The sequence below is a fragment of the Microtus pennsylvanicus genome, chromosome 14 (assembly GCF_037038515.1).
Source record: "Microtus pennsylvanicus isolate mMicPen1 chromosome 14, mMicPen1.hap1, whole genome shotgun sequence".
NCBI classification, from domain to species: domain Eukaryota; kingdom Metazoa; phylum Chordata; class Mammalia; order Rodentia; family Cricetidae; genus Microtus; species Microtus pennsylvanicus.
This window is the reverse complement of record NC_134592.1, coordinates 16878075-16891352: the sequence shown is the minus strand read 5'-3', so window position 1 is coordinate 16891352 and position 13278 is coordinate 16878075. Positions and strand designations below refer to the sequence as shown.

Here is a 13278-nt window from a genome sequence, read left to right as displayed (position 1 = left end):
AAATTACCTGACATATTTTCTCCCAAATTTCATCACATCCAGCTTTTTCTTGAAAGCTAAGGGCCAAGTCATAATTTTCTGCTTCAGACCACACAATCAGAGTGTCCTTTGAGTTAAAAAAAAAAAGTTTGAATGACTACATGTGTTATCACAAATTCTTTAAGATATAGCAAATGAATAAAGCAACAAGGCAACAGGAATTGAGAACATCATTTTTAACATTTCCAACACTTCCTACTGGTAATTATTAGTGCTTTGTTATACTTTAGTCTGCCAAATCAACATAAATGAAACTATGTTTTAAAAATAGAAGTTTGGCCAATATATGAAAAACACTGTAAAAAGGCATACATAATACTTATATTCTAAAAGGAAAATACAAACCATTGCACCAAGACCATTTTCACACATTACAATTTTTAAAAAGGCTTATATGTTTTAGTGTTTTCTTTGCATGTGTGCAACACCTACGGAGGTCAGAAGAGGGCTTTGGATTCCCTGGAGCTGGAGTTATATACAGATGGTTATGAGTAGCCATATAGAAACTGGGATTCAAATCCAGGTCCCTTGGAAGAGTAGCCAGCATTCTTAGCTCCTGAGCTTTTTTTCCCCCAGCTGCCACTGTATTTTATAGTATCATTAAAATGCCCACCAAAGAAGTCACAAACTGGATCAATAAATAAAATCCATTCCTTCCCTCAGTTGGCAACAACTGTTCTTTACTTGTGGCTTATTTAGCCTCTGAAATTACTGGCTTGAAAAAGCCAGGCATGAATGAGCCATACCTCTAATCAATACTTAGGGGCCTTGAGTTTGAAGCTAGCTTGAGTGGTTTTAGCTGCTAGGCTCAACCTGAAGGAGCACTAAATGTGGGTTCATAAGGATACACCAAACAGCAGTCCTGTCAGAGCACCAGAAAGGAGCACTGACCAGTTTCTGAAACTAAGCTGAAATTCCTGTCTTACCCTTGGAGCAAGAGTCTACCAGATACACTTCCATATAGAAAGGCTTGAGTAATGGGCTCCCTCTCCCTAGCCTCTGGGAGGTCTTCCTCATAAGCCCAGCCTCTCCTGTGGCCTGGATGTAGAGAGAGTTCCCGGCCCCCATTAGCCATAGCCTGGACTAAAAAGTCCTATGTTCTGGGCCAGCCTCTAACCAGAGGCTGAGTTCTCCCCAGGGATCCATGGAGCGAGCTACCCTAAACTCTAAAAGCCCTGAAGGTTTAGATCCAGAAGGACCGGATTCGAGTGAGTGCTGGTGCTGGGTAATTTCTGCCTCCTGCATGTAGTTGTTCCAACCTGCTGGAGGGAGGGATTTGCAAGTCTCAACCCACAGCTCTTTCTTTCTTTTCTTTCTTTCTTTCTTTCTTTCTTTCTTTCTTTCTTTCTTTCTTTCTTTCTTTCTTTCTTTCTTTCTTTCTTTCTTTCTTTCTTTCTTATGTATACAATATTCTGTCTGTATGCCTGAAGGCCAGAAGAGGGCGCCAGACCTCTTTACAGATGGTTGTGAGCCACCATGTGGTTGCTGGGAATTGAACTCAGGACCTTTGGAAGAGCAGGCAATGCTCTTAACCAGTGAGCCATCTCTCCAGCCCCCTCAACCCACAGTTCTTAACATGTCCCCATATCCTTCTCATGTTCCTCAGGAACATTTCTACAAGTTTCCAGTCTAAAAGTGGGATTGGGGCTAATGGATGTTTTTCCTTCGATGGTTGCTGCCCCCTGAACTCTCCAAAGCACCTACCTGCACTCCCCAATATGTTGCATTTTAAAAATTCATGTTATTTTACATTTGAAGCAGAAATGTACCTGCCTAGGCTTGCCTGCCTCAGTCCCGAGTACTGCATTACAGGTATGTAACACCAGCATATTTGTTCTATGCCCCACAGCAGTTATATTTGTCTGTTTTGTTTTTCTTTGGCAAGGCCTCAGACTTTATAGCTAAGGCTTCTGATCCTTTTATCTTCCACCCTGCAAGTGTTGAGATCACAAACATGCACTACCACACCCAGCCCCTACCATACCAACTTCCTTCTAGTTTTAATACTCAAGGATATAAATTTTTCATACTTGTACTTTCAGGGCAATAAAGAGATTTCTTTATTTCAATGGCTTTGTGGAGCACATTTTATTTGTGTATGCAAAACACTTCATTCTTTCTGCAGAAGCATCTCTGATAGGACAGAAAGGAACTTCAACCACTTGGCTGAGTTGGTAGTTGATTATTACAGCAACGGTCACTTTTTCCTTCTGGTAAAACTGCTACTTTAATTTTAGAGAAACGTGTTGCTAGAATATCTGGAAAATGAACTCAGATTACGACAGCTTCTTTAATTTTTGATTTAAAATTGTGGCTGAGGACTGGGGAGATAGAACAAGTGAACTGATTCCTGAAGAACCCAGTTCAGATCTCAGCAACCATGTCAGGCATCTCATAAACTCCTGTAACTCCAAGGGATCCAACACTTTCTTCTGGCTCTGCAGGTACCTCCATACTTGCAACATGCAAACACACACTCAAATATACATAAATAAAATAGTGGCTGACAATACAGTTAAGTGAGTATATGTTTGTCAGCCTGTAAGAGGCATGGAATTCATTACCATCAAACAAACAAACAATAAAAACAACAAAAACCCAAAACAAAAAAACAAGGCTGGAGAAATGACTCAAGTGGATAAGAGCACTTGTTGCTCTTGCAGAGGACCCGGATTCAGTTCCCAGCACATATGGGTGCTAACAACCACTCCTAACTCCAGTTCAGGGGGACTGATATCCTCTTCTGACTGACACCCAACTCCTGAGGACACCAGTAATGCATGTGGTACACAGACATATATACAGGTAAAATCCTTGTATACACATAAATTAAAAAAAAAACAACAAAACACCAAACACTTTTTAACCATATACAGACTGGTAGAGCTCTTATTTTAAAATTAGACTGGGCATGCAAAAATGGCTCAGGATGTAAATATGGCTGCCATCAAGCTTGACAACCCAAGTGTGAGGCCCAGAATCCACACTGCGGAGAGAATCAACTCTCTCAAATTGTTCTCTGACCTCCATGGGCAGGCTGACCACAACACTCCCCCCAATGTAATAAAATATTTTTCAGGAACCAGACTGGCGAAATGTTATAATCTGTTCTGATTTTCTTATTGTAAAAAAAAAAAAAAAAATCAATGGTAAATTTATTTAATCACCAAACTAAAAAAATAATGCATAATGCACAACAGCTTTACTTTTTGTTTTTTTACCTGTTGTTTCTGATATGCAGTGTTAGGATTTATTTTGGATTCTAGAAGAAGAGAACCTATAAAACAGGAAAAAAAACTGTTACTACAAAACAGAAAAATTAGATATCCTTCATATACATATGCTTATTTTCTCAGTTGCATGTACACCATCAGTTAAGGAACAAAATGTAATTTGGGGCTGGCCAGATGATAGCTCAGCAGGTAAATGTGTTCTCTCAAGAGCCTGACAACTTGACTTTGGTCCAGGAACCCACTATGGAAAGGAGCCTATCCTGAAAGCTATCCTCTGACTTCTACATGCTCGCCTTGGCAATACAGTTACTTCACATATACAAACAAAACAGTGAGTGCAACAAAAACTGCAAATATGACTTGCAGCTTGAGAAACACACGGTTTTGAGTGATTTTTGGTGGTAGAAGAGGTCAGTCCAAGTCTCAAACGTGCTGGGAAGTACAGAGCTATCTATACCCTCCTAGCCAAATAGACTTTTGGTTGGTTGATTTGTTTTTATAAGACAGACAAGATAATACGAAGAGTGAAGACTGGGAAGCAATAACAATCCAACAATTTGGGCTGGTCTGACAGACTTTTAATCCCAGCACTCAGGAGGTAATGGTAGGAGGCCAGCATGATCTATAGAGTGAATTCTTGAACAGTCAGGGCCACACAGAAAAACCCTGTCTGAAAACCCACCCCCCTCAACTTACCCCCCCCCCAAAACCCAAACTAACAATTTACAGAGAGCATAAGGCAGTAAAAACAGCAGTGTGACGCCAGATATTAATTTCTAAAATTATATTAATTGTAAATTTTATGGAACCATGTTAATGTGGTACATATATATAATACATAACAAGCAAACCACTTCCATCTAACTAAAAATATTTTGATAAACAAGTAACAAATGTTCATATTTACATAGCACAATGGTATGTCTTTTGTTTTTTTTTTTTTTTCTGAGACAGGGTTTCTCTGTGGTTTTGGAGCCTGTCCTGGAACTAACTCTTGTAGACCAGGCTGGTCTCGAACTCACAGAGATCCGCCTGCCTCTGCCTCCCAAGTGCTGGGATTAAAAGCGTGCGCCACCACCGCCCAGCACACAATGGTATGTCAATAAAAATAAATAACACATATTGATCTCAATGAGGTTAACAGATATTTCTATCCCATTATTTTGTTTGGAGTCTCTGAAATCCTCAGATAATCTGGGGTTAATAATGTTTGATATGGTGTGCGTCTTATAGAATACTTTAAAATAAGCAAATAAGGCTCTCAATACAATGTGATAAGTGTCAAGACAAAAAATGGCTGTCACCTTCAGAAGCCTCAATTTTCTTCTATTTCCCATCTTTTCTGTTTTTCTGTTGTTTTAAGACAGTGTTCTCGCTATGTAACACAAACAGACATCAAAATTATGATTCTCTAGGCTGGAGAGATGGCTCAGAGGTTAAGAACAATGGCTGCTCTTCCAGAGGTCCCAAGTTCAATTTCCAGCAACCACATGGTGGCTCACAACCATCTAGAATGAGATTTGATGCCCTCTTCTGGTGTACAGGCATATATGCCTGCTGAACACTGTATACATAATTTAAAAAATGAAGTCAAGCAGTGTCTTTAAAAAAATTATGATTCTCCTACCTTAGTCTCTTGATCAGCTCAGACTATAAGCTTGTGTCATTACGCTCATCCACTATTTCTATCTCCTCTGTTCTCTACACATTTTAAGAATAAAATTCTTCCTATCCTCTCATCAACCAGGTCTAGTTTATCTGGAGACAGAATATCTAAAAAGTTTTGGATTGAGAAAAAAATGGTGCCTGCAGCTGTTCTCTTTTGTACTTTCCTCCTTCATATTACACTTTACAGTTGCTTCACACATACAAAATAGTGATGAAACTGACAAAAAGTCAAGGTTTACTATTTCTAAATTCACTTTGTTCTTGCATTAAATGTACTTAGTAAGTGTATGATCAACTTGATCAGAGTGCTAAATGATACTCCATTTAAAACCTCTTATCCTTTCAGAATTTAAGTAACTAAACGTGAGAGTGAGTGAGTGAGTGAGTGAGAGAGAGAGAGAGAGAGAGAGAGATGATTCTACCCATAACCACCAAATCCTATTTCTTTAGTTTTCTTTCCTTGTATCCTCCCTAACTGGCTTACTGAGGTTCAGATAAGAATCATCACAATTTAGGGGAAAAAAGTCTCAACCACCTTCTTTTCCCCCAACTTTTGTGAAATTAATCATAAAAAATCACAAACTACTGAAAATTTTCAGATTTTTATTTTACTGATTAAGACCTATGTTAGTAATACAACACAAGAAAACTGCAGGCAAATTAACAGAATGTTTAGAACATCCAAAAATGGTGAAGTCAGAGGGAGAGGTCACAGCTTAGTGGTACTGTGCATTCTCAGCATGTACAAGCCTGAGTTCAACGCCTAGGACCCTGCCAAGTCAACCATCTTTGTATTTTTCCAATTTGTTTGCCAGAATAAAAACTGCATTCTATTATTTTCCACTAAAATAATGTTCAGGCCATGCAATTAAAGGTTGAATTTATTCTTTAAAAGATTAATGAAGGCATATATATAATTATACTTAAATGGTTTTTATGGGAAATACAGGGGAGCTAGAGAGATGGCTCAGTATGTCTTGCTTTTCCAAAGGACCTGAGTTCAAATCCCATGACCCACCTCAAGCAACTCACAACCACCTACAATTCCAGTTCCAGGCCTCTGCCAGTACCTGCACTCATGTGTACATATAATCCCCACATACATATTAAAAATAAATCTTAAGCCGGGCGGTGGTGGCGCACGCCTTTAATCCCAGCACTCGGGAGGCAGAGGCTGGCGGATCTCTGTGAGTTCGAGACCAGCTAGTTCCAGGACAGGCTCCAAAACCACAGAGAAATCCTGTCTCGAAAAACCTAAATAAATAAATAAATAAATAAATAAATAAATCTATCTATCTTAAGGAGCTGGAGAGATGGCTCAGCGGTTGAGAGCACTGCCTGCTGTTCTAGAGGTCCTGAGTTTAATTCCCAGCAACCACATGGTGGCTCACAACCATCTGTAGTAAGATCTGAGGCCCTCTTCTGGCCTGCAGAACACTGTATACATAATGAATAAAATTATTAAAAAAAATAAATCTAAAAAAAACCCCCACAAAATAAAACAAAAGACAATCCAATTCTGGGAAAAAAAATAGAAAACCTAAAAACAAGCAAATAAACAAAAGCACAACAACCTGGGTATTTTTTGGCTGTGGGACAATGGTCTTATATCCCCTAAAGATTTGTTGCTTGTATTTTAATAAAACGCTGATTGGCCAGTAGCCATGCAGGAAGTATAGGCGGGGCAACAAGAACAGGTGAATGCTGAGAAGAGGACAGGCAGTCAGCACTCATCATCCAGACACAGTGATGTCACAGAACCAGGACAACAGAAAGGGGGAAAATTGTTTGTTTAAAGAGGAATCATTTCACCTCCATCCCCAAAAACCTGGGTAAAGTAAGTATATTTAAAACAGTGGTTCTCAACCTGTGGGTCACAACTTCTATCTCCAATAATATTTAATTATGATCCATTCGATTCATAACAGCAACAAAATTAAAGTTATGAGGTAGCAATGGAAGTAACTTTATGGTTTGTGGTAAGAACTGTATTAAAGGGTCATAGCATTAAGAAAGTTGAGAACCACTGATTTAAACTGGTATTTGAGATGTTGGGGAAGCACCTTTCTTGAAATCTAGTTCTCTCATGTACCTTGGCTTTATCTAAGACACCACTTTAGAAGTCCAGTTCTGGGTCCTGTTGAAGGTATGGGTGACCCAGCCCCAGTGTTGGGGTAGGGGGCATCCCCATTACCCATCTGACATGTAGTGACATGGGTGGAGGAATGATGCTCTCCCTCCCCACCCCCTGCCCATCAAAGCACTGACAGGTGGGGGAACTGGCCCTGGGGTCATGGAAGTGGGAGGGTTGTCACTTGTACCTTACCTGAGCATGCTAATGCAGGAGAACTAGCCCCACCCCTCGCTGATTGCTACAAGGGGTGAATGGGGGGACACATGCCAGTGCTGAAGAGCTCATCCTGGTGAGGAGGACAGAGGAGAACTGACTGCCTGACCAACCCTGCACTGCCCAGGTTACAACATCCCAACATCCACCCCATCTATGATCTGCTGGAGCACTTGAAGGGGCCTGACCCACAGATCTTCATAACACAGGGCAACAACAGGATACCCATGAAGAATCCCAGTAAGGGCCCAGTATCATTAGTGTAGTAGAAACCAGAGGCTCCTACAAACCACAATCCCAGAGAACTTAGACAACAATGAGGACACTAAGAGAGACTTACATAGATCTGATCTACATGGGAAGTAGAAAAAGACAAGATCTCCTGAGTAAATTGGGAGCATGGGGACCTTGGGGGAGGGAAGAGGCATGGAGGAGAGCAGAGAAAAATGTAGAGCTCAATAAATGTCAATTTAAAAAAAGACCAGAAGCCTCTAACCATGACTTACTGTGTTATGTGCCACACTGAGCTTACATGATGAGATTTTGAATCTTTTCCTTTTTTGTCTTAAATTTTGTTTTAATTTTGGGGAGTTTGCAGGGGCAGATACAAGGGAATGGGAAAATGAATGGGATCAAGATGCACAATGTTTTAGAATAAATAAAGTTCAAAAAAAAAAAAGAACTCCAGCTTTGATCTCTAATGCCTTATTCCCCAGTTAGTACATAGGTTGAAACTTGGAAAACAGTTCTACAATGTTGAGGTTAATATAACTAAAAACAAAAACAAAACAAAACAAACCCAATAAACTATTTTGGTCATGCACTTACAGTTTATTTATGCCAGTCTATCTAACTGTCGTGTCTGCCATCTAACAGCACTTATATAATTTATGAACACTTGTCCAGCCTACTGAATCCCAGCACTCAGGAGGCAGAGGCAGGTGGTTCTACAAAGTTTCAGGACTGCTACAGCTACACAGGGAAACTGTCTCAAAAGATCTTAAAAAGAACAACAAACAGGCTCCGATTATGCAATGTTAAAATATCAGTTAGCTACAGACCCCAAACAGTAATTCTATCACAATGTACAGTATAGATCCTGACATAAGAGTTCAATTTTATGTGGGAGGCATTTACCACCCCAACAGGAGAAAAAAAAAGTATGATCCTGAGACTGGAGAGATGGCTCAGTGTTTAAGATAGCTGACACTCCTACAGAAGACCGGGGTTGAGTTCTCAGTACCTATATGGCAGCTAACAACCATCTGGAATTCACAGTTCCAGTGGATCTGACACCCTCCTCTGGCTTCCACAGGCACCAGGCATGCATGTGACACACTTAAATCCATGTTGGCAAAACATCCATACATATAAAATAATAATAAAACATAAAAATAATAAATAATAAAAATAACTAGTATGATCCTTAGCAGGAGACTTCAGTATCATTAATGAAAACGTAGAGAAGACTTATCAAAAGCAACACGTTTCTGACGGTAGTAACTTAGTAACAACTGCAGTAAAAATTTAGGACAGTCCTTCGCTACTCCAACTCATGAAAAAAAACACATCTAGGGCTAGGCATGATAGTACACATCTTTTAATCACAGTATTTGGGAGGCAGAGGCAAATAGATTTCTGGCCTACAGAGTGAGTTCCAGGACAGGCAGAGCTACACAAAAACATAGGTCCTATCTCAAAAATTGAAAAGAAAGAAAACAATCTAACCATTATTTTGTTAATGTGTAATATCAAACATTATTTTTTGTTTTTGATTTTTCGAGACGGGGCTTCTCTGTAGCTCTTGGTTCCTGTCCTGGAACTAGCTCTTGTAGACCAGGCTGACCTCGAACTCACAGAGATCCGCCTGCCTCTGCCTCCCGAGTGCTGGGATTAAAGGCCTGCGCCACACCGCCCGGCTCAAACATTATTTTTAAGTGAATAAATAAGTCTCAGTTTTAGTTTCCGATATGGTAAACATTAATGGATAAAACCCAAATAAATTGTGTGGGATACCCAAAGCAAGAACAATGATATTCTAATTAAAATATTCAGAAATGCCACCAAAAGGGAATACAGAGTGGAATATTGTGCTACTTTTATAAGTGTTTGGTAGAACCTAACACTGATAAAATATACCAATATACCAATAACAGATAACCAACAGATCGTCATGGTTCCTCCTATAAAGTAAACAGGGTTTTCTTGTGATTTGCTGTCACACACCACTTCGATGGGTTGGGGCTAAGGGTGCGGGTTGCTAGTGTTACTCAGGAAAGTGTCATAGAAAGTCTCAGAACTCTAAACTAATGGGTGTTATTCTTTCGGTCCCTGCCCTAGTCACGCCCACTCCTTTTAACCTCTGACCTCCGCCAGCCGTCTCTCCGTTTTCTCTGGTGTTCACACGGGGCTTTGCCTTCCTCCTCCCCCCTCCCTCTCTCTTTCCTTTAATAAATATGTTACCTTTATGCCTATCTTTTGTGTCTATGTGTCTGTTACCCGCCGCCACCGCCTGCGCGGCGCGTGCCCTCCCACTGGTGGGAAACTGTAGCCGCTTATCGCATGGCGGCCCCGCCCCGGGGACCAGGTGCAGCGAATATATTACAAATATTTTAGGAATAAGAATGGGCACATACAATTAAAGGTTTTTTTCCCCCTTAAGGTCCATTAAGCTCCAAGCATGACAAATGTGAGTTCGGGTAGATCCCTGGGACCTACATAATGGAAAAACTGAATTGACTCCTATGGGTTACCCAATCTCTTCCTGAGCCCGTGTGAACATGCATAGACACACAATAAGGAAAATGCAAACCCCCCCCCCTTTTTTGGTTTTTTTGAGACAGGGTTTCTCTGTGGTTTTGGAGCCTGTCCTGGAACTAGCACTTGTAGACCAGGCTGGTCTCGAACTCACAGAGATCCGCCTGCCTCTGCCTCCCGAGTGCTGGGATTAAAGGCGTGCGCCACCACCGCCCAGCAAACCCATTTTTTTTTTTTAAATATAGGAAAAACGGGCAGAGATAGTGCAAAACCAAATAAGGATAAGGGTAAGAGTTAAAACTGTCTGGCTCTAGAGTTCATGGTTTTAACCATTGTGTTTTATACTGTTTCTTCAATGCTGTTTTCCCCACTTTTGTTCAGTGTTTTTATAGCAGGGATTTGATAGTAAAATCCAAGAAAATCTTTAGACTCCAGTCTAGTGACAACAGGCTACTTGAGGCTAAGGCAGAAGAGGCGAAATCAAGGTCTATGTGAGCCAGGTGAGAGAAACTCGTTTCAAAATAGAAAGTAAAAAGAATGGTGGAGAGATGGCTCAGCAGTTAAGAGCATGCACTATGCCTCAGAGGACCAGAGTTAGATTCCCAGCAAATATCCTGTACTTCTAGCTCCAGGGGATCTGATTCTTCTGACACTAGAATTCACTTGCACAGATCCACACACATACACATAATTAAAATCTCGAGGAAAAAAGGTTGTTGTTGTGTAGCTCAACAATCAGTGATTGTACAAGGCCCCAAGTTCAGTTCCTAATACCTCAAAAAACCAGTATTGAATAAAGAAAACAAACAACTCCTCCCCCGGTTTCTTGTTTAGTGTGTGTAGCTATCCAAAGAATCAAAACATTAAAACTTATGGTTAGAAAAAAACAATGCAAGCCAGCCAGTGGTGGCACACACCTTTAATCCCAGCACTTGAGAGGCAGAGATAACCGAATCTTTGTGAGTTCGAGGCCAGCCTGGTCTACAAGAGCTAGTTCTAGGACAGATTCCAAAACTACTGAGAAACCCTGTCTGGAAAACCCAAAAATAAATAATTAAATAAAAAAACCAACCAACCAACCAACCGAAACCAATGCTATGGGTATTCACTAAAAATTTATATGAAGGGCCTAACCCCAATATCTAGCATAAAATCAGCACTTAGTAACTTGGATTTTTAACTGACAACCATTTGTTAACAGGAAATGGAGCTTTGGCAATGATGATACAGGTCTACATTACAAGCATAAGGCTCATGATACTGCTTAGTCAACATTCCATGCAAATTGCCATCACTTCTAAACTTCTAGTACATATTCTTAGCTGGAAAACTTTACATGAACCTCATATTCCTTCATGACAGAAGCCGAGTTAGCATGAAGAGTTCTTGGATTAGGGATGTAGCTTAGTTAGAAAAGAACCTGCCGATGCACAGGGCAGGAATGGGCCTCAAACATGGTGCTGGAGGTTGGGGAAGCTGAAAACCTGAGAGTTCTTGAACTGCTCTTATTTTCAGCACCAAACAACCTTGAGTTTGGTCCTGGTTTTAGTGCCAAAAACAAATACTAAAAGACAGTTCCACCTTATTGTTAAGTCTGGTGAGGTGGGCTATGCTTGTTGCCAAGTCTAATATCCTGAGTTCAGTAGGAACTCACATATTAGAACCTTCTGATCACCACATGTGCAAGCATACACATTACCCTAACCTCATACACATATATAACACCAACAACTTTAAGTAGAAACCAAACAGAAGAACCCTATTTTTGAAACCAGGAAGTCCAGATACTTAGTGGCTGAGGGAGGAGAATCAATCACTTGAGTTCAGAGATAAAGGGAAAAACATATTTGGTGAGGTGGAAGGGGTTGAGACAGTTCTTAGTAAAGGCCAAGGAAGCCTCAAACTGAGCCATTCTCTTGCCTCAGGTTCCTAGGTACTGGGATTACAGGGTGCACCACCATGCCCACTCAAAACACTGTTCTTGATGCTGTCCAGGCAACCTTAAGTAAAGAACAAGGGTTTGACTTTATAAGCTCAGTGTAGAACACTTGCCTGGCATGTAGCAAGGCAGTCATCCTTTGTATGAGGAAATGCCAACATCCACTTTATCAATTCTAAAACTGGCTAGGCTGACATTAGCCTTCAGCAAGTTAACAGGGAAACAAAGTGCAACATTAAATCATGGCCGGAACACAGAACATCACACAAGACCTACTATAAAACTGAGAGGAAAGTGACATTTTTTTTACTAAAGAAAAGGATATTTGGGGAGAGATGGCATGGCAGTTAAAAGCACTTACTGCTTTCCACAGAGGACCTGAGTTCAATTCCCAGTCCCTTACAACCACTTGTAACTCCAGTTCCAGGGGATCTGATGCCCTCTTCCAATGTTTTCTGGCATCGAAAAACACATGCAGATGGTGCATATACATACATAAAAAACAGGACATAAATCTAATTTTAAAAAGGGGGTGTGTCTGCCAGCAGACGCCTACTGAGTAAGAATGAAATCCAGGAAATGGGCATAATAGCTAGCTTTGTAACACATTCCTCCCCTCTACAGCAAGGAAAAGTGGACTGCAGATCTACCAAGCGCTCCAGAGGTGGGAAATGTATTTACCTAGACAGACTTGCTTGAAACACAGAGGCCACAAATACTGAGATTCAGAAACTGTCTTAGAAAACCATGTGTGGGGGATTGAATTCACCCTGCCCCCACCCAAACAGGCTCATGTTTGATTGAATACTTGAGTCACCAGTAAGTGGAACTGTTTTAAAAGTAGTAAGAAAAGGCCTGGAGGGATGGCTCAGCCGTTAAAGACTAGGCTCACAACCAAAAATATGAGTTCGGTTCCCAGCACCCACGGCTGTCCCTCCAGGTACCTTAAAAAAAAAAAAAGTAGTAAGAAAAAAAAAGTATTAAGAGGCGTGGTATGTCATTGAGGGCAGGCTTTGAAATTTCAAGACATACCATTCCCAGTGTGTTTGCTGCCTCCTGCTTGTGGATTAACATGTGAACTCTCAAGCTGCTATACCAGCCACCTGTCACCACACCTTCATTCTGCCACCATAGAAACAACCTCTGGAATCATAAGCCCAGGACCCTTTCTAGGTTGTTTTGATCATCGGAGTTTTATCACAGTAATTTAAAAATAACTAAGGCAGACTCTGTGACATCGAACAAGGAAATTAACACAACACAAAGTTTACTTCAGGGTGATCAATAAGGCTCAC

General features: G+C 40.7%; 1 protein-coding gene across 2 annotated transcripts in view; it reads right to left on the bottom strand.

Annotated features, from left to right (window-relative positions):
* Positions 1-13278, bottom strand: part of Ppp4r3a (protein phosphatase 4 regulatory subunit 3A) — a 42345-nt gene that overhangs the window by 23944 nt on the left and 5123 nt on the right. For both annotated transcript variants that reach the window (XM_075948638.1, XM_075948639.1), the window contains exons 2-3: positions 3261-3316; positions 8-106 (exon numbers count right to left, since the gene is read on the bottom strand). In XM_075948638.1, coding sequence (XP_075804753.1) covers positions 8-106; positions 3261-3316 — 155 coding nt within the window. The remainder of the gene's footprint in view (positions 1-7; positions 107-3260; positions 3317-13278) is intronic.